This window comes from Lynx rufus, unplaced genomic scaffold (assembly GCF_022079265.1).
Source record: "Lynx rufus isolate CCGP_SWC_20201006 ecotype Redwood Valley unplaced genomic scaffold, mLynRuf1.p SCAF_7, whole genome shotgun sequence".
In the NCBI taxonomy this organism is placed as follows: domain Eukaryota; kingdom Metazoa; phylum Chordata; class Mammalia; order Carnivora; family Felidae; genus Lynx; species Lynx rufus.
In genome coordinates, this window is record NW_025814889.1 from 65096455 (window position 1) to 65117325 (window position 20871).

Consider the following 20871-nt stretch of genomic DNA (forward strand, 5'->3'; position numbering starts at 1 on the left):
ATTAGAGAAATGCTGTTGAAATGTGCATACTATCCAAAGCAATCTACAGATTCCATGCAATTCCCATCAAAATTCCACGGGGCACCTGGGTGGCGCAGTCGGTTAAGCGTCCGACTTCAGCCAGGTCACCATCTTGCGGTCCGTGGGTTCGAGCCCCGCGTCAGGCTCTGGGCTGATGGCTCAGAGCCTGGAGCCTGTTTCCGATTCTGTGTCTCCCTCTCTCTTTGCCCCTCCCCCGTTCATGCTCTGTCTCTCTCTGTCCCAAAAATAAATTAAAAAAAAAAAAAAAAATTCCAGGGGCGCCTGGGTGGCGCAGTCGGTTAAGCGTCCGACTTCAGCCAGGTCAGGATCTCGCGGTCCGTGAGTTCGAGCCCCGCGTCGGGCTCTGGGCTGATGGCTCAGAGCCTGGAGCCTGTTTCCGATTCTGTGTCTCCCTCTCTCTCTGCCCCTCCCCAGTTCATGCTCTGTCTCTCCCTGTCCCAAAAATAAATAAACGTTGAAAAAAAAAATTAAAAAAAAAAATTCCAATGGTATTTTTCACAGAAATAAAACAAATAATTCTAAAATTTATATGGAACCACAAAAAGATCCTGACTAGTCAGATCAATCTTGAGAAAGAAGAATAAAGCTGGAGGCCATCATGCTGATTTCAAAACTATATTAAAAAGCTGTAGTAATAAAAATAGTATGATTTTGGCATAAAAAGACATGCAGATCAATGGAACGGAATAAACAGCCCAGAAATAAACCACACATATGTGGCCAATTAATTTACAACAAAAAACCCGAGAATACACAACAGGAAAAGGAGAGCCTTATCAACAAATGGTGCTGAGAAAACTGGATGGCCACATGCAAAAAAAAAGTGAAACTGGACCACTATCTCATACCATACACAAAAATTAACTCAACTTAAAGTCTTGAGTGTGAGACCTGAAACTATAAAACTCCTAGAAGAAAACATAGGCAGCAACCTCTTTGATGTCAGTCTTTGCAATGATTTTTTGGATATGACACAAGAAAAGAACAAAAGCAAAAAGAAACAAGTAGGACTAGATCAAACAGCAAAGGAAACTATCACAAAATGAAAAGACAACCTACGGAATGGAAGGAAATATTTGCAAATCATAAATCTGATAAGGGGTTAATAATCACAACATAAAGAACTCACATGACTCAATAGCAAAACAACAATTCGATTAAACGATGGGCAAAGGACCTGAATAGATTTTCCTAAGGAAGACATACAGACGGCCAACATACAGAAAAGGTGCTCAGCCTTCTTAATCATCAGGGAAATGCAAATCAAAACCACAACAAGATATCACATCACACCTGTCAGAATGGCTATTACCAAAAAGACAAGAAATAACAAGTGTTGGCAAGGATGTGGCCAAAAGGGAACCCCTGTGCACTGTTGGAGAGCATATAACTTGGTACAAACACTCTGAAAATAGTATGGAGGTTCCTCAAAAAATTAAGACTAGAACTACCTTATGGTCCAGTAATTCTACTTCTGAGTATTTATCAGAAAGAAATGAAAACACTAACTCAAAAAGATATATGAATTTCCATGTTTACTGCAGTATTATTTACAAAAGCTATTGCATGGAAACAATCTAAGTGTCCACTGATGGATGAGTGGATAAGGAAAATGTGATATATATACACAATGGACTATATTCAGCCATAAGTAAGAAGGAAAAACTGCTATTTGCAACGACATGGATGAACCTTGAGGGCATTATGCTGAGTAAAATAGTCAGACAATGAACAAATACTATATGATCTCACTTATATGTGGAATCTAAAAACAAACAAACAAACCAAGAAAAAACAAAATCAAAGATACAGAGAACAGACTGGTGGTTGCCAGAGGTGGGAGGTTTGGCATGGGTGAAATGGGTGAAGGTGGTCAAAAGGGACATACTTCTAGTTATAAAATAAGTAAGTCAAGAAGATGTAATGTACACCATGATGACTAGTTATTAAGAGTGTATTGTACATTTGAAAGTGCTAAGAGTAGATCTTAAAAGTTCTCATCACAAGAAAAAAATTCATAACCGAGCATGGATGATAACTAGATTGGTAATCATTGATATGCATATATCGGGTCATGTTGTACACCTGAATATACTGTTATATGTCAATTATAACTCAATTTAAAAAATAAAACAAAAAGCAGGAAAAGGAAATGGTGTTAAAAATACTAAAATATAAAATTTTTTCCTTTTTTCCAAAAAAAAAAAAAAAACCCACGTAAAAATCCCCCAGATTAAATTCCTAAAAACAAACAAAAACTTACAGGTAGCATCATACTTAATAGTGCAAGAACAACCAAATGCTTCTGCCTGTGATCAAGAACAGGACAGGTCCACTTTCACTTCCTTTTAACACTGTGCTAGAGGTTCTAGCCAGTACCAAAGAAAAAAAGGAAAAAGAAACCTAAGTCATTAAGATTGCAAAGGAAGAAACAAAACAGTTTTTATTAGCAGATGGCATGGTCTATGTAGAAAATCTGACAAATCTACAAATATGCTACTAGAGCTTAGAGTGAATTTAGTAGTGTCACAGGATACAAGGTCAATATACAAAAAATCAATTATATTTCTATATACTAGCATTGAACAATCAAAAATTGAAGTGAAAAAAAAAAACCCAGACCATGTGTAAAAACATTTAGAAATATTATATCTTTAGGGATAAATCTAACAAAAACCATGAAAGATCTCTGGAGTAAAAACTACAATACACTGCTGAGAGAAATTAAAGAAGACCTAAATAAATAGTGAAATGTACCATGGTCAGGGGTCAGAAGACTTAATATTGCTTAGATGAAAATTCTCCATACATTATAGATTCAATGCAATCTCAAGCAAAATCCCAGCAGTTTTGTCACAAATAAATTGACAAGCTGATTCTAAAATCCAAATGGGACTGTAAAAGACCTAGAATAGCCAAAATCACTTGAAAAAGAATAAAGTCAGAGAACTAACACTAGCAAACTTCAATATAAAACTATATTAATATATAAAACTATAGTAATCGAGACAGTGTCATATTAGCAAGGAGATAGACCAATAAGACATCAGTGAAATACAATACATGATACAGAAATAGACTCATATAGATGTGATCAATTACTTTTCAACAAAGGCACAAAAATGAAGTAATACCAAAATAATAATCTTTCCAGCAAATGGTGCCTAAACAATTGCATATATACTTTTTAAATGTATATTTATTTATTTTGAGAAAGAGAGAGAGAGAGCTGTGAGCGCGGAGCCCAACAGGGGACTCAAACCCATTAACTGTGAGATCATGACCTGAGCTGAAACCAACAGTCGGACGCTTAATTGACTGAGCCACCCAGGTGCCCCTGCATATGTGTGTGTTTTTTTTTTAAAGGAACGTCAGTCTACGTTTGCAATATATACAAAAATTAAACCCAAATGGATCATACACTATAAAATCTGACAGTTATAAAACTTCTAGAAGAAAATATAGATTATCTTTGTGACATCAGAGTACAGAAAAATTTCTTGGATGTATCATGAAAAGCACAGTCCATAAAGGAAAAGATTTATAATTAGACTCCATCAAAATCAAAAACTATTACAATAATGGAAAGACAAAATACAACTGGGAGAAAGTATTTCCAAATCACATATTTGAAAAAAAAAAAAAAAGACATATCCAGAATATAGAAAGAACTGACAAAATTCAATGACAAGAGAACAAAAACCCAAATAAAAATGGGCAAAAGAACTATGAGGTATCACCTCATATCTGTCAGAATTGCTAAGACAAGAAACAACAGGTGTTGGCAAGGATGAGGAGAAAGGGAAACCCTATTGCACTGTTGGTGGGAATGCAAACTAGTGCAGTCACTCTGGAAAACAGAGTGGAAGTTCCTCAAAAAGTTAAAAATAGAACTACTGTACGATTCAGCTATTGCATTACTAGGTATTGACACAACAAATACAAAAATACTAATTCAAAGAGATACATGCACCCCTGTGTTCAAAATAGCATTATCAACAATAGCCAAATTATGGAACCAGCCCAAATGTCATTGACTGATGAATGGATAAAGTACTGGAATATTACTCAGCCATAAAAAATAATGAAATCTTGCCATTTATGGTGATGTGGACAGAGATAGAGAGTATAGTGCTACGTGAAATAAGTCAGAGAAAGACAAATACCATATGATTTCACTCACATGTGGAATCTGAGTAACAAAACAAACGTGCATAGAGGGAAAAAGAGAGAGAGGCAAACCAAGAAACAGACTCTAAGCTATAGAGAACAAACTGATGGTTACCAGAGAGGAGGTGGGTGAGTGGATGGGTTAAATAGATGATGGGGATTAAAAAGTACCCTGTTGTGATGAGCACCGAGTGTTGTATGGAAGTGTTGAATCACTGTTTTGTGCACCTGAAACTAATGTGACACTGCATTTAACTGGAATTTAAATAATTTTTTTAAAAGGAAAAATGGGTGTCTGTGTGGCTCTGATGGTGCAGAGCCTGTTTGGGATTCATTCATTCATTCTCTCTCTCTCTCTCTCTCTCTCTCTCTCTAAATAATAAGTAAAAATAAATAGTTTGGCAGTCTCTTAAAAAGTCAAACATATACCTACCAGACATTCAACTCCTAGGTATCTACCCAATAGAAATGAAAACAGATTTGTGCATATATGTTCACAGCAGCTTTATTTGTAATAGCTCAAACTCAAATATCCATCAACAGGTGAGTGAATCAACAAACTAAGGTGTATCCATACAATGAAATACTGTTCAGCTATACACACACAAACACACATATGCACACATCTTTTGATATACACAACATGGATAAATCTCAAAAGATTAAAGCTCAGTAAAAGAATCCAAAGAAAAAAGCATATATACTACATAGTTTACATAAAACTCTAGAAACTTTAATATATTCTATAGTAACAGAAAGCAGATCATTGGTTACCTGGGGAGTGGAAGTGGGTTAGGGAGGGGTCAGATGTATGGATTATAAAGGGGCACAAAGAGACTTTGGAGATAATGGATATGTTCGTTATCGTGATTGTGGTGGCTTCATGACGGCTAAACATGGTAAAATTTAACTGGACCTTAATAAAGCTGTTAAAAAATGAACAAACAAAACTGGTACATTTATACAAAAGAAATCCATGTAGCAACTTTAAAGAATGAAATAGGGCTAATATATATCAAACATTTGTAAGATATAGCCTTAAATGAAAACAAAGTGCAGACTACTATACATAACCTGCTACTATTTGTAATTTTGTTTTAAATGAAAAAGGATACTGAACCAACCCACCCAGTAATTGTTTCTACACGTATAGAATATCTCTGGAAAGACACCCAAAAATGATGTGGGAGAGAGAGACAGGGAAAGAGAAGGAAGGGAGGGGGAGAGAGGATAGGAGAGAGAAAAAGAAAAAGGAAGATGGGGGGTAGGTTTGGAGTAGGAGGGAAACTTAGGTTCACTGCAAACCTTTTTCAACTATGATTTTTTTCCTGAAAAAATATACCACTTTTTAAACAAACATAAAATGACCTAGTGATTCCATTTGGGAGGTGGTCTGCCCTGTACAACACTTATGGGAATGCCAAAAGATATATGTACAGAGCTGTCTATGGAGCCATTTTCATAACTGCCTAATGAGAAAACCACAAAACATTGCTTATATTTAATATATATTTAAATATAGAAAACAATAGTCTAAAATGCTCATGTGCACTCTTGGTAGCTCTCTAACCCCCTCCTCCCATCAGAAAACTCTAAAAGTACACAGACTGTGAACAATTGTTGGCTTTGGTCCCAAAGCAGGAGATTGGAGAGACAGACAAAGAGGGGAAGGTTTGTGTGGAGACTTACATTCTAAGTTTCTGAATTGCAGTAAATTTTTTTTGGTAATGAGTATATATTCCCTATAAATTAAAAAGGCTCGATGAAGACTTACTTATTTTATTAACTTGTTATTTAAAATTGACCTATAGTTGACATATAACTCAATAAAGATTTGTTTTTAACTTAAATTACTGGTTTCAGTGTGCAGGGCCACCATAATAGATGTCAAAGCGTGGTAATTTTACAGTGGACTTAAGATGATACTCACCCTTTTCCGTGCTTCAGATTTCTGGAAGCACTCGTGCTGTATGAAAGTAGCTGCCGCAGAAATTCTGGGTGCTGGTGTGTGGTCTGCATCCAGCATGCTCACTGCTCGCTCCAGAGTCATCTCCACGTCTGCATTCCTAGACAAACAGTCACGGATTCAGCAGAGTTCCAAACCTGCTCCCTCCTGCCTACCAACCTGATCTTTCAGAAATGACTTGGCTAACATGGGAAACACCTAGAACACCTAAGCCTTGGCTTTTCTTCAGCCAAAAGAAAAATCATCAGCTGAGGTCAGAAGGCATAGGAAGCTAGCAGTAGAAATATTCCACCTCTGATCAGACTGGCCTCTGAGAATGTCACTGAATTAAGTAGCAGCATAATATATACCGAAGAAAGAAACTGAACTCACTGGAGATAAACATGTGTAGTATGATAATTACACCTGAAAAGGTCACTTCAAAGGCACAATAAGACTTTACGTGGAATTTAAAATAAATTTGATCAGACCTACCCTATGACCCAGCAATAGCACTGCTAGGAATTTACCCAAGGGATACAGGAGTACTGATGCATAGGGGCACTTGTACCCCAATGTTTATAGCAGCACTCTCAACAATAGCCAAATTATGGAAAGAGCCTAAATGTCCATCAACTGATGAATGGATAAAGAAATTGTGGTTTATATACACAATGGAGTACTACAGGGCAATGAAAAAGAATGAAATATGGCCCTTTGTAGCAACGTGGATGGAACTGGAGAGTGTGATGCTAAGTGAAATAAGTCATACAGAGAAAGACAGATACCATATGTTTTCACTCTTATGTGGATCCTGAGAAACTTAACAGAAACTCATGGAAGAGGGGAAGGGAAAAAAAAAAAAGGAGGTTAGAGTGGGAGGGATCCAAAGCATAAGAGAGTCTTAAAAACTGAGAACAAACTGAGGGTTGATGGGGGGTGGGAGGGAGGGGAGGGTGGGTGATGGGTATTGAGGAGGGCACCTTTTGGGATGAGCACTGGGTGTTGTATGGAAACCAATTTGACAATAAATCTCATATATTGAAAAAATAAAAAATAAAAAAATAAAATAAATTTGGTCATAGAAGTTAAAAATTATTTCTACCATGGTAATGTTACACCTGTGGAATGAAACACCTTCCTTCAACAATCACTAGGTTTTTCTCAGAGTTGTTTGAAACTGTTATTTCAGCTAAAAATGAATTTTAAAATAAGCATCCTAAAATTTTTCTCTTTTTTTAATGTTTATTTTTGAAAGAGAGAGAGTGCACAGAGGGCACTAGTAGGGGAGGGGCAAGAGAGAGAGGGGATCTGAAGCGGGCTCCGTGCTGACAGCAGAGCTGGATGTGGGACTTGAACTCAAGAACCGTGAGATCATGACCAGAGTCACAGTCACTTAACCAACTGAGCCACCCAGGCACCTCTAAAAGTATTCTTATTTAATAAATGTAACAGTATGTAAACAGTAAAATTCAGGAAAATTGGGTTTGTTTTGTTCAAATAAATCATGCTGATGTGAAGAATTCATCAGGAAAGGTAATGATTAAAGACAATTATAAATATGCTTTTTCTTGGGGCACCTGGGTGGCTTAGTCGGCTAAGTGTCTGTCTTTAGCTCAGGTTATGATCTTGTGGTTCATGAGTTCGAGCCCCACATCGGGCTGTGTGCTGACAGTTCAGTCTGGAGCCTGCTTCAGATTCTGCATCTCCCACACTCTCTGCCCTTCCCCTGCTCACGCCATCTCTCTCTCTTTCTCAAAAATAAATAAAAAAACATAAAAAAATTTTTTTTTAAAGATTTAAATATGCTTTTTCTTGGGACACTTGAGTCTCTCAGTCAGTTAAGCATCTGACTCTTGATTTCAGCTCAGGTCATGATCTCACAGTTCGCGGGTTCAAGCCCTGTGTAGGGTTTTGCACCTGTTTGAGATTCTCTTTCCCTCTCTCTCTCTCTCTCTGCCCCTCCCCTATTTGTGATTGCGTTCTCTCTCTTTCTCAAAATAAATAAACTTTTAAAATATGCTTTTTCTTAAAGAAAACAATTTTATAAACATTCTGTTACCATTTGTTTTGCCATTATAATGACATTTGGTTTATGTCTTTCTAGTAGCATCCTTTTGTCCTTTACTGATTGCGGGTATTTATAGTGATGATGAAATCTGATGCAGTTTGACTCGAGAGGATAATTTATAGAGGACAAATAAAATTGCCACTTGTAAAACAATAACTCCCAAATGCCTCGTTGAACTGTTTTTTCTCTCCCCTTTTATTTCTGCCTAGAGGGTAACTGGGTTAGGGGACCTATTATCATTGTGGATGTTAACACGTTCATGCTTCCTTAAGCATTGACTCAGAGAAACCAGACTGAGGACAGCGAAATCTTAGAACTGTGGCTAAAGATATGCCTTAAAGGTATCCTAGGACTCTGGCTTCAAAAAGAGTACACCTGATTCATTCCAGGTAATGGAGAATAAAAAAGACAGTGTGGCAGGGTGTTTTCCAGTATTTGTTAGCAAGCACAATGAATACAAGCATAGCATGTTTTACTGTACCTTACTCTACTGCTTTGCAATACTGCTTTTTTAAAAACTGAAGGTTGCGGCAACCCTGTGTCCAGCATGCCCATCAGTGCCATTTTTCCAGCAGCATTTTCTCACCTCATGTCTCTGGGTCACGTTTTGGTAATTCTCACGATATTTAAATTTTTGCTATGGTGATCTGTAATACAATGTTACTATTGTATTTCTTTTGGGGCACCACAAACCACACCCATGTAAGATGACAAACTTAACCCAAAAATGTGTGTATTCTGACTGCTCCACCAACCAGCTATTCCCCCACCTCTCTCCCTCTCCTCAAGGCCTCCTTATTCTCTGAGACACGGATTGAAACTAGGCCAATATTAACTCTACTGTGGCCTCTACGTGTTCAAGGGAAGGCAAGAGTTGCATGTCTCTCACTTCCAATCCAAAGCTGGAAGTGATCAGGCTCAGTGAAGAAGGCATGTTGAAAGCCAAGACAGGTCAGGCTCTTGGAGCAAACAGTTGGCCAAGTTGTAAATGCAAAGGAAAAGTTCCTGAGGGAAATTTAAAACGTTCTTGAAGGAAATTCAAAATCCACTCCAGTGAACACACAAAGGGTAAGAAAGGGAAACAGCCTTATTGCTGATATGGAGCAAGTTTCAGCAGTCTGGATAGAAGATCAAACCGGCCCAACATTCAACCTTCCCTTAAGCCACAGCCTAATCCGGAGGAAGGCCCTGACTCTCTTTAAATCTATGAAGGCTGAGAGAGAGGAGGAAGCTGCAGAAGAAAAGGTGGAAGTTAGCAGCGGTTGGTTCATGAGGTTTAAGGAAAGAAGCCGTCTCCATAACCTATAACTGCAAGGTGAAGCACTCGTGTAGAGGCTGCGGCGGGTTACGCAGAAGAGCTAGCTAAGATATTTAAGAAAGGTGGCCACACTAAAAAATAGATTTTCAATGCAGCAGCTTTATATTAAAGATGCTATTTAGGATTTTCATAGCTAGGGAGGAGAAGCCAGCACCTGGCTTCAAAACACAGGCTCTTTTGTTATAAGGGCCACTGCAGCTGGTGGTTTGAAGTCGAAGCCAATTCTCATTGACCATTTCCAAAATCCTAGGGCCCTTAAAAATTATGCTAAATCTACTTTGCCTGCCTTCTGTCAATGGAACAACAAACCCTGGGTGACAGCACATCTGTTTGCAACATGGTTCACTGAATTTTTAAGCCCACTGTGGAGACCCACTGCTCAGAAGAAAAAGATTCCTTTCGGAATATTGCTGCTCATTGACAATGCACCTGGTCACCCAAGAAATCAGATGGAGATGTGCGAGATTAATGTTGTTTTTATGCCTACTAACACAATATGCACTCCGCAGCTCACCGATCAACGAGTAATTTTGGGCACCTAAGTCTTATTATTTAAGAAATGCATGGCTTCGGGAGCACATATGCTAAAATTGGAATGATATAGAGATTCTCATGCTCCTGAGCAATGATAACACGAATATTTGTGAAGAGGTCTATGGTTTTTAGAAGTCATGGGAATAAAATACACAACATAAGGAGTATAGTCAATGATACTGTAGTAGCGTTGGTGACAGATGGTAGCTACACTGTGGTGAACATAATGTATAAACCTGTTGAATCACTATGTTCTCTACCTGAAACTAATGTAACATTGTTTGTCAATTACACTCAAAAATTTATTAAAAAAATACACTGCATAAGGCTATAGCTTCCATAGATAGTAATTCCTCTGATGGAGTTGGGCAAAGTAAATTAAAGAACTTATGGAAAGGATTCACCATTCTAGATGCCATTAAGAGGATCCCTGATTCTGGGGGCCTGGCTGGCTCAGTTGCAAGAGCATGTGACTCTTGATCTCAGGGCCCTGAGTTTGAGCCTCATATTGGGTGTAGAGATTACCTAAGTAAATAAAAATTAAAAAATAAATAAGGAGCATTCCTGATTCATAGGAAGAGGCCAAAATATCAACATTAACAGAAGTTTGGAAGAGGTTTTTTTCAACCCTCATTGATGACTTTAAGGGGCTCAAGACTTCAGGAGAGGAAGTAACTGCAGGTGTGGTAAGAGCAGCAAGAGAACTAGAAGTGGGGCCTGTAGATGTGACTGAATTGCAGCAATCTCATGAACTTTAATAAAAGAGGAGTTGCTTCTTATGGATGAGCAAAGAAAGTGGTCTCTTGAGATGGCATCTACTCCTGGTGAAGATACTGTGAAGACTGTTGAAATGACAACAAAGGATTTAGGATACTACATCAACTTATCTGGTAAAGCAGCAGGGTTTGAGAGGATTGATTCCAATCTTGAAAGATGTTTCTACTGTGGGTAAAATGCTATTGAACAGCATCACATGCTACAGAGAAATCACTCATGAAAGGAAGAGTCCATCGATGGAGCATACCTCATTGTCTGATCTTAAGAAATTGCCACACAATACAGCCACCCCAACCTTCAGCAAGCACCCCCGTGACCAGTCAGCTGCCATCAACTTCGAGGCAAGACCCTCCACCAGGAAAAAGATTACAACTCTCTGAATGCTCAGATGATGGTTAGCGTTTTTTAGCAAGAAAGTATTTTTTAAAAAATTTTTAATGTTTATTTTTGAGAGAGAAAGAGACAGGCAGACTACAAGTGGGGGAGGGGCAGAGAGAGGAGACACAGAATCTGAAGCAGGCTGCAGGCTCCAGGCTCTGGGCTGTCAGCAGAGAGCCCGACGTGGGGCTTGAACCCACAAACTGTGAGATCATGAGCTGAGCTGAAGTCGGGCGCTTAACTGAGCCACTGAGGCATCCCAGCAAGAAAGTATTTTTTAATTAAGGTATGTACACTGTTTTTTTAGACAGAATGCTATTGCACATTTCATAGATTATAGTGTATACATAACTTTTGTATGCACTGGGAAAACAAAATATTCACTTTATTGTAGTGGTCTGGAACCTAACCCACCATACCTCTGAGGTATGCCTGTAAATTCTCTCTTATATCAGGCCAACCCACTAATGTATGCACGTGTGTAGTGTATGCATTATGCATAATGTATGCATTATGCGTGTGTATAGTATTGTGAATGTGTGTGTGAGTGGGTATAACACAGGTGTGGAGATAAGAGTAATGGGACTCATGACTAAAAACCAATACCCAGTGTTTCTGATACACATGTTCAAACATACAAGTGTTATGTCATGAGTACAAGGGTATTAAGAATGAAGCAGAACAGTTTTGGCATCTGTACTGAGAATTATATAATGATCTCATATTTTAAAATGTTGTGCCTCAGGAGTCAACTTAATGGGTAAAAATGTAGGCTATTATCATTAAATCCAGAATTTGAGTCACTTTTATTTAGTAGAAATACATCATTTAAAAGAGATGGAAATATTTTACATGCATGGACTCCAATACCTTTACAGAGAAATTAAAACTGTAACAGTCTCAATCTCAGTGGCAATTTTAAATCTTTACCATCCATCACTACAGGTGCTTCAACTGATGGAAGATTATTTATAACATAAGAATAGCCTTCTGTTCGATGCAGTTTTTTTTTTTTTTTAAGACTAAGCCTTTAATCCATTTCATAAGTCATACACGACGCAGGAAAGTTTGAATTTCCCAACACTCTTAACACCCACAAATAATTCCATTACTCCTTTATTTTCCTGAACATGATTCATAAAGAAGCTCTCTATCCACTGCTAATCAATCCAGTGCTACTTCATATTATCATTGAAAACAATTCCCAAACTAGTTTGAGCCCATATTGGGTGCCGCTGTCAGTGCAGAGCCTGCTTCAGATCCTCTGTCCCCCTCACTCTCTGCCCCTCCCCACTTCGTGTTCTCTCAAAAATAAAAATGAACATTAAAAAAAAAAAATTCCCAAACTGAAGGAGCACTTCCTCTTTAAGAAGGTTTGCAAAAGTGGTCAGGGTGTGGATTTTCTGTTTTGTTACCATCTGTGCAGTCCAGTGAAATCTTTGTGTGTCCCTATCCCCAGCTAGACCTATTCCAAATTTCCTCTATTCTCTCACAGCATTCCTCCCCACCCCTTCCCTCTCTCTTCCTCCTTCCTCTCTCTCTTCTTCCTTCCCTCTTTCCTTCCCACCCAATTACAAAGCACTTCCTGAAGCCTACAGAAATGTGCTTGGGAGATGGGGCTGGGGGGGGGGGAGGAGGGGCAGGGAGGAGAATCAGGAAGAGTAGTTGCACCTGGGCCCCATTTTCACCTGAACATATTCTCCAGAAGTCTTTTTTTTAACAACTTCAGAGAATGTTAAAATGATGTCAATGTATATGAAAAATGCAAGAGGAAGCATGTATGGTATCACTGGTCAGAATACGAGATGTAGGAAAAAATTAAAAATGGTACTTTTTCACGTGTGCAATCCTTCAGCAACCAGTGTTCCTGCCAGCTAACAACACAGCCCCACCCGAGGCAGGTCCCCTGATATTCTATGTATTCACGGGGCTACACCTCAGAGGGCCAAACAAACATAAGACGATGAATGGAGAGCTCCCGCGTGTGGTCAGATGCTCAGGAAATGCAATTCCTCCACTCCGTGAAGATTGAAGTGTGATGAAAGCACTGCTTTGGGAATAGGCCTCTGGTGGAGATACGTACTTCTAGAGGCCGTTTTGAGGGAACTGTAAGAGTCTTAGCTGAGGCAATAAAGCTTTGAACTGGGCCATTAAAAATGGAAATGGAAAGAAAGATATAGCTGAAAGAGACTCGAATCAAAGAACTGAAGAGGTTGGTAATTAACAGGATGTGGAAGAATTTTTCTGTTCTGTGCTGCTGTCACAAACTTCACTGGTAATCCTACTAGAGATTCAATCTCTCTCCAGAGGCTCCATCTACTAATCTCAGAGCACAACGCTCTTTTGTTCTCTGAATTTCCATAACCTAGCACTTGATGATGTGTCTCATTTTCTTTTTCACTGATCCTCTCCATGCCGTTTCTACCTCTTACAGTGCTGGGTACACAGGAGGAGCCTAATATTCATTTGTTGAACCACTAGTTCCCCACAGGTACGAAAATCATATTTTCAGAAAAACAGACCTGGAATGTTTTATTTGGTGATTTCTTAAACCTTTCTCAGCAGTCTGATTTAAACAGATACTGACTGTCTTTTACTCCAATGTCTTGGTTTTCAGCTACCTTAGTAACTGGTCAGACATTCTTTTGGAAAGAAAGATCCATTGTTTGATATCTTATGTTATTATGTAGGTTTATAATTCTATCTAGCTACTCTGTAGGAATGTTCCACATACATGAAAGACCTCTTCTTTACACGTGGGGCTTCCACTAAACAAAAAAAGAAAGAAAGAAGGAAAGAAAGAAAGAAAGAAAGAAAGAAAGAAAGAAAGAGAAAGAGAGAGAGAGAGAGAGAGAGAAAGAAAGAAAGAAAGAAAGAAAGAAAGAAAGAAAGAAAGAAAGAAAGAAAGAAAGAAAAATATAGATTCCAAAAACAGGGGCCAGAATGCAGGGCAAAGGAGAACACAGGGTGTGGTCCCAGAGCCAGGGCTCTCAGGAGGCAGCCTGGAGAGCTGAAATGCCACGGGCACACTAAAGAAAGGGAGACATAGACACCATAAATCTAGGCATTAGGCATGGATGTCTCCTTGATCACCTATTCTCCTCGTTATAGGAAATACCTCTGACCCCTTCTCGTTTTATGAAGAGAACAAAAATTTCAAGAAGAGTTCGTTTTTATGATTTCTCTAGAATGGCAACTTAGGAACTGTCAAGAATATAAGTCCTTAAAGAAATTGTGGTTTATATACACAATGGAGTACTACAGGGCAATGAAAAAGAATGAAATATGGCCCTTTGTAGCAACGTGGATGGAACTGGAGAGTGTGATGCTAAGTGAAATAAGTCATACAGAGAAAGACAGATACCATATGTTTTCACTCTTACGTGGATCCTGAGAAACTTAACAGAAACCCATGGGGGAGGGGAAGGAAAAAAAAAAAGAGGTTAGAGTGGGAGAGAGCCAAAGCATAAGAGACTCTTAAAAACTGAGAACAAACTGAGGGTTGATGGGGGGTGGGAGGGAGGGGAGGGTGGGTGATGGGTATTGAGGAGGGCACCTTTTGGGATGAGCACTGGGTATTTTATGGAAACCAATTTGACAATAAATTTCATATATTGAAAAAAAAAAAGAATATAAGTCTTACCCTTTATTCTAAATTTCTTGACTCCCAAGTGTTCCTTCTATTCTTTTAGGTAGGATTATTCTAATGAAACCTGCCCTGTCCATTACAACAATAATCCCAAATAGCATAGTTAATACTTCTAGAATCTGAGCAACAAAAAGAACTTAGATTGCAAAAAGTAAAGAGTTTCTATTTCATTTCCTCCTTCCTTAATTCTTGTGTTCTCTTGCCATATGTTTATATAGTGCCTATACTGGGCCTGCCTCTGTTTTAGGGTACTGAGAATATGAAGATGATAAGACACTCACAGGAAGTTCAAAGTCTAGAGGGAAAGCAGGTAAGAAATGAATAACTACAATGTATTATTTTGGTAGAGACACCCACACAGTGCACCTATCTGGGGCATCTAGATTGTGAGGGGCATCATCAGGAAATAGGCAGTATCTGAGCCACATCCAGTATCATGAGTAGCCAGGCAAAACCAGAGCTACTGGGGGCAAAGAGACAGAGACAGAGAGAGACAGATGGCTAGATGGAAAAAAAGGAAGGCAGTAAGGAAGAAGAAAGTGAAGAAGTTTCAAGTGGTTGGTAGTGGGGGGAGTGTGTGCGGATGGCAGTGAGAAAGGGTGAAGGAGAGTAGAAAGAGATGGGACTGGAGTGATAAGCAGAGGTGAAAACACAGACTGGGCCATGTGTGCCATGCTGCATAGTATGGAAACTTGGTGGAATTATGGAAAGGTTATAATCTGGGCAGAGAAACAATTAGATTTGTGAAGATCATTCTAATGGCCAGAGAACAGTTCTCAGTAAGACCAGAGGAAGAGACATATGTGCAATGAAGACGGACAGAAGGGTAAAAATTTAAGGCCCATTAAGGAGGTTAAAATATGGTGATGTGACTGGGGAGGGGTGAAGATAAGCATGACTTCTAGGTTTGTAAATGGCACGACTTCAGTATAAGGAGATGGTTAGGAGTAGACAGTAAGGAGGAGCTAATAAATCTAGTTTTTCATATACTGAGTGTAGGATGTCCAGGAGGTTGCTGGAAATGCATGCAGATCTAGATAGAATTCAGGATAGAGGATGGTTCTGAAGATAAAACTTTGGGAATCATGAGGATTCATGGTACACGAGCCTCTCTGGAAGAGCACCCAGACCAGGAAGAGGAAGGTTACTAAAGATGACCTCCCCGGGCATGCAGAAAAGGAGCACTCAGAGAATATGAAGATGTGGCTTGAGAGGCGAGTGGAAAACCAGGAGAGGCTGATGCCCTGGAAACCAATGGGAGAGAGAACTTCAGAGACCCTGCTGTCAAATGTTGCCCAAAGGCCGAGTATTATAAGGACTAAATATGTGTCTACTTTGGATGTAGCAAAAAGGCAGCCATTGGTGAGGACAATGTTCCAGTGAAATGGTGGGGACTGAAGCCAAATGCAGCAGAGTGAGGAGACTGAGAAGTGACAGGGTGGCTCAAGAAGCATGGGGACACACAGATGGAGGAAGAGAAGAAGGCTAATTGTCAGAGGATGTGGCATGAGAGTTCTGTTATTGCTAAAATCACTGTGTGAAAACTGTGCCCAAGCACAAATCTTAGGATATAGTAGGCATTTAATAAATTTTAAATTGTCCATTTAAAAGCCTTGATCAGCTTTTTCCTCCACAAATAATGACCTCATGCATTTTCTTCTAAGTATGTTCATATTGACAAAGATCAGCTTTCAATAAGAAATCTTAGAAGTCTCGGGGCACCTGGGTGGCTCAATCAGTTAAGCGTCTGACTCTCAATCTTGGCTCAGGTCATGATCTCACAGTTCATTGAGTTCATGTCCCACATTGGGCTCCATGCTGAGAGTAAGAAGCCTGCTTGGGATTCTCTCCACCCGCCTCCAAATTTCAGTCCCACCCCCACTTGTGCTGGCTCTCCCTCAAAATATATAGACTTAAGAAAAAAAAAAAAAAAGAAATGCTAGAAGTCTCATGCTCAGTTTTGCTTTATAAAACACATTTCCTGCTTCAAGATTAGATGAATCCTAGTATCTTTTATCACCAGGGCCTGCCCAGTCAATGAGTATTAAGTCAATTTCTCTTACAGGGATCATGAGAGATGACAACTTCCACTAAGCAATTTTAGAAATTAAAACAACCACATATTTAATGTTTTACTATAATAATACTACATCATTATTTTGGGAGTTACTGATTTAATAATCAAATAATGTCTCAACCTTTTTCTCTTAGTAACTTCCTCGGTTCATGAAATTTGTACTCCATCATTAAACCTGAATGAGTTAAGTTCCAAAGGTTAGATTAGATGAGCCATAAAGTCAATATGAGAGGTAAAAGAATGACTTAGAAAATTTGATGAATTATTCAGTATTGCCAAAAAAAATACCCTCTAATTCACTGCTGCTAGAATCAAAAAGTAAAAGCATCGGTATCAGCACCTAGAAATTAGCTGCTTTACTTACTTAACTCTCCATCTTTTTAGGACAGTAGTCATCAAAATACCATATGAAGTTCACTCTTAGCACGGGCAGTAAGCATTTTTTCCTTCTTTCCTTCATTTCAAGGAATGATTGAGCAAATGCATGCAATTACCCATTTCTTGGTCTACTCTGAAGTTAGCTCCCATTCAGAGCAGCTTTTCACACAGCCAAGGGGTGGCCAGCCCTTCAGCCGGCATCTAATTTGGAACAGATGGACGAAATGTCACATTTCCCCACAAAGCTGCCATAGGAACAGGTAGCTTGGCCCCTGTCCCTGAGGTAAATAGGCTAATCTGTCAATTAGGCAGCTGCCTGAAAAGTCATTATTTTAATCACTTATCTCTGGAAGCCTTTCTCTGCGGCCCCAGAAGTGCCAGCTCACACCCTAAGGCCTGTGGGAACAGAATGTGCTGGCACTGACTGTCCCACAGATTGACAAGGGGACTCACCCGAGCTGGGAGTCGGTGAAAGCGCTTCTCTCCGTGAGCATGTTCCCACTTCCTCCACCTGCTGCCACTTGGCCAACAGTCATGTGTGTCCTCCTCCCGCCTGAATCCACAGTGACACTGGGCCCGGCTTCCCTCACCATGCGAGTGCTGTGGAAGGAGCTCTGATGCCAGGAGGACCGAGAAGCCCTGTTCTGAGTGACAGGCTGCAGGGGCACCAGTGGCCTGACCTGCCCAGCGGCAGGCCCTGAAGTCAGATAGTTCTCTTTCTCCAAAAGGTTGCCCATGCTGTGACTGGTCCCGGGCCTGGGGTACGTGAGCACCACCGGGTTGACGGGAACGGGGTCAAAAACGGCGTCGTTAACAGAGCCGTACTGGTACTGTCTGTGGTAGGTGTCATAGTGGCGATTTTTGCTCATGGCTGCAGAGTGACTGAAACCAACAATCTCGGAGCGAGCATATCTAGGTGGCAGAAGGAGGGTGGATCTCCTGCTGTCTTGGTGCCGCAAAGTGTGCCCGGTCTGGCTTCTGTGGCTGTACTGGTAATCGCTGTGTGAGTAATGAATCCTCTCAGGGCTGCTGTCTGGAGAAATCTCAAGTCTCCTCAGAGGCTGCCTCAAGGATCGTTCTTCCATTGACTTCTGTGAACTGTACTGTGCGGTTCCTCTCCCCCAGCGATTTTCATAAGTGGCAGTGGTGCCTGGCTGCAGAGAAATCAAGTTTAAATGAGGCATAAATCAGTTTTCATCTCTGTTGAAGACCAACTACTCCATGACTATTACATAAGATGTCTGTGTCTCTGAATCACATGAAGAGGTTGGCCCCTTTTCTAAAAAAGAGACTTCGTTATTTGTACTAAGTTTTGCACTAAGTTTTTTGTACTAAGATTTGATACTATTTTATTGCAAAAAAAATTTTTTAATGTTTATTTATTTTTGAGAGAGACAGAGAGAGGGGTAGAGAGAGGGAGACACAGGATCCAAAACAGACTCTGCACTGTGAGAGCAGAGAGCCCGACGTGGGGCTTGAACTCACGAACCACGAGATTATGACCTGAACTAAAATCAAGACGCTTAACTGACTGAGCCACCCAGCTGCCCTAGATGTGACACTATTTAAAGTCCCCGGTTTTCCATGGTGTCCACACAAAAGCAATCTTCATATAATTCATCTAGGAAATGGCAATATTTGGGAAAGATAAATATTAAAAAATAATCAATGGAAGGGGTGCCTGGCTGGTTCAGTTGGTAGAGCATGTGACTCTTGATCTTGGGATCATGAGTTCAAACCTCACGTTGGTCACAGAGCTTACTTAAAAAAATAAAAATAAAAAAAATAAAGATCTACAAAAAAATATCTATGGAAGCTTAAAAATGTTTTCATGGTAATCTGATAAGTAGGTTATTCTTTGGTATCCTACCTTTAGCATATCATAGGTTTTAGTACCAGGAGAACGCCCACTGGCAAAATCATTTTCAACCAAGTGCAGGTTATAGACATACTCAGGAACACTGCTGGTTCGGTGAAGATTTCCTGAAATCAAGCATATAGTAAAATATTAAGTAGGCCAACTGGTAGTTAAGGATTATATAATAATAGTGTACTTTAAATTTAAGTAATTAAGACCAATACCAAGTATTAGTGTTTTTAAGTGTTGGTTTAACATCACCCTTAGATGTGGGAAGTGAAGAAAGGTTTCACAACATTCTTTATGAGCTTTTCAAAATGAAAGTTGAAAAATCAAAAAATATTTTTAAAAATTAATTACTTTTTTTTTTTTTTTTGGTAAGAAAAAGGAACAAAGGGGAGAGAAGATTTTCACAAAGATCCAAAAGTGTTTGTTATAATACTGAGGAATTGGGGGAATCACTTATTGGCTTAGGTGGTCCATCCCATAAATTTTCCATTTCTTAAGTCAGAGGAGAACTTTATTCCCAGGGCAGGAATTCAGAAGCTTCCTGAGAAGGATGTAGGTGTAGGCAATAAATATAATGGTGACAAATATAACAGTGACTCAACACTACTAGATAAGACAGCTTGTAAAAACAGTAAGGTGGGTCACTGTGGTCAAAGAAAACATAGATCAGCTTAAAAAGGGCCAAGCCTGGGGTTGAGGTATTTGGCAACATGAGTTAGCCAGGAGACGAAAATCAACCTCAGAACTATAGATGAGTGCTTTTGTGTACTTACAAGATTCTCTCTTAGTTTGGTGGTCTAATTCAGCCCACTCCTCTACAAACACAGTAGGAGGCAGCCCTCCCTGCTCACTCTGTGGGGCTGTAGGGCCTTCTCAATGGATGCAGATCTCTTAAAATACTTCTCTCTGAGGAGGGGGTGGTAGAGGGCAGTGTTGTAACCCTCTTCTACCTCCTTTATCTTTTTCTCAGCTTTTTTTTTTTTTAATGTTTATTTATTTTGAGACAGAGAGCAAGCGAGCAGGGGAGGGGTAGAGAGAGAGGAAGAGAGAGAATCCCAAGCAGGCTCTGTGCTGTCAGCGCAGAGCCCAATGAGGGGGCTCGAATCCACGGAATGGTGAAATCACCACCTGAGCCAAAACCAAGAGTCGGATGCTTAACTGACAGAGCCACCCAGGCGGCCCCTTCTCTCAGCTTTGTATTTGTTCTTCTTTTATAATCTCCCACTGCCTTAAAAATAATAATAATGATGATGATAATCCAAATAATCACAGATCTGGGGCGCCTAGATGGCTCAGTCAGCTGGGTGTCCAACTTCGGCTCAGGTCATGATCTCACGGTTCATGAGTTCGGGCCCCATGTCAGACTCTGTGCTGGTGGCTGTCTGGAGCCTCCTTTGGATTTTGATTCTGTGTCTTCCTCTCTCTCTCTCTCAAAAATAAATAAGCATTAAAATTAAAAAAAAAATCACAGATCCGTAAAACTTAGGAAATTTCTGGTTCCCTGATTTTAATCGAAATTTCCTTTTCCTTTAAAAATCAGAGGAAAAAATACTCAATGAACTCTCTCAGGTTTCAGACTCATAAAGGATGTGGAGAATAAAACACAGGCAGTGTCTTTCCAACACCATTGGAACATACCAACATACTTTCCCAACAAGATTATTA

General features: G+C 39.6%; 1 protein-coding gene and 1 non-coding gene across 2 annotated transcripts in view; one reads left to right on the top strand and one right to left on the bottom strand.

Annotated features, from left to right (window-relative positions):
• PKP2 (plakophilin 2) overlaps window positions 1-20871 on the bottom strand; it is a 94827-nt gene that overhangs the window by 60958 nt on the left and 12998 nt on the right. Inside the window, exons 2-4 of the mRNA XM_047066178.1 lie at window positions 19210-19322; window positions 17793-18493; window positions 6143-6278 (exon numbers count right to left, since the gene is read on the bottom strand). Of these exons, the coding sequence (XP_046922134.1) occupies window positions 6143-6278; window positions 17793-18493; window positions 19210-19322 (950 nt within the window). The remainder of the gene's footprint in view (window positions 1-6142; window positions 6279-17792; window positions 18494-19209; window positions 19323-20871) is intronic.
• LOC124502787 (U6 spliceosomal RNA) lies at window positions 10106-10209 on the top strand. The gene has a single exon (XR_006960038.1). It is a non-coding gene; the product is annotated as a U6 spliceosomal RNA (small nuclear RNA).